The sequence below is a fragment of the Pteropus vampyrus genome, unplaced genomic scaffold (genome assembly GCF_000151845.1).
Source record: "Pteropus vampyrus isolate Shadow unplaced genomic scaffold, Pvam_2.0 Scaffold238, whole genome shotgun sequence".
Taxonomy (NCBI): Eukaryota; Metazoa; Chordata; class Mammalia; order Chiroptera; family Pteropodidae; genus Pteropus; species Pteropus vampyrus.
Window position 1 is genome coordinate 638093 of NW_011889019.1, and position 4923 is coordinate 643015.

Here is a 4923-nt window from a genome sequence, read left to right on the forward strand (position 1 = left end):
TTAAAGATACCATTTGTCCTCTAAAGTGATCATATTTTAACTTGTTAAGGTACATTTTAACATGAACATTTTATATCCATTTTGCTTTTCAAGGGTCCTTTAAAGGTTTATTTAATTTTTAGGCATGAACAAAAGAGGAGAGCCAAAATTCAGAAGCGCAAATATTTTATTAAAATATTATACAACGATAAACAGGTTTCTTGCACTTCAGTATCTCCACTGCAGTTTGATTTTAAAGTCATGTTTCAGCAAATTTTCAATATTCGGTTAATATATTGGCCTGAAACAATTTGCTTGGAGGTATGCCATTATTCATTTACTTTTGTGTCTTATTTTTTATGCCATACATAATTTTAAATTTCTTGTTAGCTATTGTTATATATGATAAATTACTTCTTTTATATTAAGAAATAACTGATCTATATAGGTAGACAAGATATTTATAAATAATATATTTTTGATTATTTATAATTCATCAATAGTCTTTTATGCTATAAATACAAAATTATTTGATTTATGGTTTTTCTAAATACTTCTCTCCTGCCAGAATTCCTGCCAACTCTGGCTGTGCAGTATTACTATTCATTTTCTGGTGAGGTGGAAGAGGGTTGTTTAAGCTATAATCAGTAGTTTAGCTCTTATAAGTATTGAATGATTTCTCCAAATTGCCCTAGCCCTAGCTTGGTGATTTTGATCTCTTACTGTATTTGTTCTTCATCTTTTTTTGGATTTGGGATCCTTTTAAGAATCTGATGGAAAAACATACAACAGACCCCTGGTCCCTGTCCAAAGATCCCACTATATGAACCCCTGCACTAAAGGAAGAAGAAAATAGGACAATGGATAAAAATTAGAGACCATAAAGGAGTCTAGACAAGAAGTCTCAATGGCTAATATAGGGGTTAAACTTGCATCTAGACCTGAGAGAAAAGTTATGAGGGAATAAAGATTTGTATGTATGAAGGTAGGGTGAAATTTGAAGAATGGGGACAGGATTATAATTATAAATCTAAATCAAAAGTTATTTTTACAGTGCCTAAAATAATACAGGGGCTGGATTTATTTTGTTCATCTCTGTCATCAAGTGCCTATCATTTTAAAATAAACTTCTGTTGAAATTCTTATTTAAAAAAAATATGCTGACTATGCTTTCCTATTGTTGTACTTAAAATAAATTGTGATGTAATAATCTAACCACTTGAAGTTTAAAATATGCCACCCCCACATAGATAAATATGCCTTTTGAATCCTTCATCATCCTATCATTTAGCATATAATCCTAACAAACTAAGAGACAGGAAAAGAAACTAATCTAGCTAGGGATAAATTACGCCATTAGCAGCTGCAGAAATTGCAAAATAAATTTATATGTCCTAGCCTAACATTGTAATCTATATTTCTAATTTACTTCTTATCATTCCTTTTTACTCATTCTTCATTTCAACCAAACCAAATGATCGTTTTTTCCTATACATCCTTCCAATTGCCTACTTCTGAACTTTTGGGCATTCCAGTTCCTCCATTATAATGCCCATTTTTATTCTTGACACCCCATCTCCACCATTCAGTGGTGTTGATAGCTGCTGCCATCAGGGGACAAGGTTGTGTCTTGGGAAACTTCATCGGGTGGAACTCTCTACTTTTTCATTTGCTACTATCCAAGATCTGACCTCCAGCCCTGCAGTCTCAAACACTGGATTTGACAGTCCCCTGAGAATGCAGCTACATACCTTAAGCAAATTAACAAGGCTGAGATGTGAAATCAGAATGCCAGTTCAACATTTGAATATATTTATCAGTTCATTGTCTCTCTTAGTTAGCTAATATACTGACTTACAATAAGAAATTTCTTTCACAAACCTGAATGCTTTAAGTCCATTAGCTGTAACCCCTAAAAACCTTTCAGCATTAGGGATGCCTTTGTCAAAGGGACCACTCTGTTGGCTTAAATTCACTTTTACAGGCACAGTATTTAGATGACCATAAAAAATATTTGCCTCTTTAACTTTCCTTTTTTTCCCCCTCTGCCTTCTTGATTAATCAATCATTTTTTTTTTTTTGATTGGCATATTTTTCTTATCCTTCAAGGGACATTCCACTCTCCTCTCTTAATATCTTTCTTCTTAGAGTATATATAACTTTCCACAAACACTGACAACACAGGTCAAGATAAGATTTCTCTACTGGAAAAAAATAGGTTTGAGCTATGGCAGCAATGGAATTGTGGTGAAAGCCTAGCATACAGAATCAAAAGACGTGGATTTAGTATCCAGCGGACATCTATGGAACTGCTCAGTTCCTCACTTACTCCATCTTCTGGGACTTCTCCTCCCTCTCCTATCCCCTAAGCTTATTTGACCTGTCCTTAGATTTCATAAGCCAATTAATCATTATTTTTCCTAAGCTAGTCAGCCTGGGTTTCTATCACTTACAATAAAAACTATTATAGTTTCATATAGAGACTCCATTTCCTCATAAAGTGAGAAGAATAATACCTGTTTCCTATAATTTTTTTTTATCAGCTTTAAATGAGAAAGAACTTTAAAATTGCTACACAAAATTATTTGGGTATTGTGTTATATATACCTATATTCTCAGAACTGTAGTTATAATCCTTTTATTCAGTTTATCTTCTTTGAAACCAGTAAAAAGAATTCTACTTTTAGGGACATTAATTATCTACTCTTCTCATAATCATGTGGATGAAATGCTATAGAGCTATACCTATTTTATATTCTAGTATTTAAAAAAAAGAATACAAACGTGTTCTTGAGGGTCCTTATTTTGGTTTTTTAATTTTGTACTTTTACTGAGCTAGCAACTGTTTCTTTTATATTTAGGTTTATGAAATAAATAAAAGGACAAGCTTGCTGGCAAAACTTTATATACCTTTACCTAACAACACAGAATTGAAAAACAAAACTGTCTTGGAATATGTAGAGTTTAGCTCTGATAAGCTGGTCATACCTGAGTATGGAGAAGTAGGAAGCAGTAAGTTTACTAAAAATGCTCCTTTCCCCCTATTTTCTTCATGAGTTCTATATCCTAAATGACTCTGGGTCATTTATATGAATAAAGAATTTATATTTACAGTATAAGGTTAAAAATTAAGTTCTTTCAGATGTTAAACTAAATTTTTAAAAACTTTGTCTTAAATCAGATCTTTAGGAAATCTAAAATTTGGAATTAGTACTTGTGCTTTTTCTAGGTTATCTGAAATAAGAGCACTCTACTCTCTGGAACGTGAGCTTCACTCCTGAGTGGATAGACTGCTCTGCCTCTGCCTGTCCTTTAGTGAAGCCTAAGGATGCTCCAGGATATATTGATTCATCTTTGAACTGAATGGGGAAGAGAGGAAGAAAAGGAAGGAGAGAGAGAGAAAGGAAGAGAGAAGAGAGAGGAAAGAAAAAGGGTTCTTTCTGTTCACTTTTTTTTCAGTTGATTTTACTCTTCATGCAGTTAAATTTGTTAGCACATCTGTGAGAATAATGACATTCCTCTCCGTCTACCCCAGAATCCTTCTCTTTCACCTTCCTAGGGGCTTTTTGCAACTGCTTGTCCATCTGATAAAAAGGGAGGAAGTATGAACAAGTAAGCAAGGAGGAGAGAGAAGAAAATAATTAGGCAAAAGAGTCTAGAAAAGAAAGAGAGCGAGGGAAGGTGTAGTCTTCTTAGAGTCCACGTGAAGCAGAAAAATAAGGTTGTGGAGACCCAGTAGAAAAGACTCTGAATGAAAAATTTAGGGAGCACTAAAAACTTGGCAAAAGTTTCAAGGAGTGTTGGTAAGTTTTCTGGAGACAGAAAGTAGGGGGAGGAGATGACTCAGGAATGTAGGGAAATGGGACAAAGAGTTTGTTTGCCTCTTTTTCTACTGCCAGTAGTCCTTTCTTGCTGGAAGCCACTCCCAGAAAGAATGGTTAAAAAACTTCTAGTCATAAGAAGAGAAAAATAGAGTTCTTCATCTCTGTGTAATCAAATCAGTATTTTCCTCTCTTTTGCAGTCTATCTGAAGCAGTCTGCCTTGAGGTGTCTTAGATGGGAGATGAGGGAGAGTTCTAAGATTAGAGCCTGGGGTCCTCACAGAACTTCCCTTTTGTGGTCTCGGGGTTCCACAAGTAAAAGTCAGGGGGAAAATATCTACAGTGTGTTCAAACTGTGCAGTTTTATAAAAACAATTTGTTTTTAATGTCTTTTATCAACAGATGTGCCTTTTCTTCTTGAGGGAAATGGAACTGAAGAACTTTGTCTTTTGACATCAGGAAAACTAAGCTATTCTCTGTCGTGGGCCTTAGATGAAAATGGTATTCCCCTGACACCTATGTCACAGTCATTAAGATCTGCTTACTGCAGGTAATGAACTTTTATGCTTGAAAACTAATGCCAGCCTTCAGCAAAGCATCACACAGAACCTGTGTCTATAAAAAGGAAAACTCTAGCAACAGTTTAGTTTATTCGGATGTTGTTTATTTTGTGTTATATGTAAAAAATATATATTTATAAATATTTATAAATATACAAAGTTTACTAAAAATGAAGTATATTTTATACTTCTAAAAAATATACTCCTGCTTTCAGAGCTTGCATTCTCAGTTACTTCTGCAATGTTCTCTGAGATTTTTTTTTTTTTTTACCTACTTTAGTTTCTGTGGATTTTGGTTAATCTAATCCATTACTTAGATGGAAGATTGCTTCCAATTTCCTTATTCCTTCCACCATTACCCAAATCACACACCATCTGTTAGCAAAACTACTACAGTGATTATTTAATCTGATCAGTGTGGATAATGACTGAAAGATTAGAGACCTATACTCTTAAACCTGATATATTGCTATTTGATAAAATATCAACTTTTTAGGAAAATACAATCCCAACTAGCAATCAAGCATGGAAGATCATTAAAATCAGTTTTAACTGAACATTTT

General features: G+C 33.9%; 1 protein-coding gene across 1 annotated transcript in view; it reads left to right on the forward strand.

The window, feature by feature from the left end:
• The window catches only part of CC2D2B (coiled-coil and C2 domain containing 2B), a 96568-nt gene that overhangs the window by 36575 nt on the left and 55070 nt on the right, over nt 1-4923 (forward strand). The window contains exons 16-17 of the mRNA XM_023519839.1: nt 2841-2991; nt 4203-4350. Coding sequence (XP_023375607.1) covers nt 2841-2991; nt 4203-4350 — 299 coding nt within the window. The remainder of the gene's footprint in view (nt 1-2840; nt 2992-4202; nt 4351-4923) is intronic.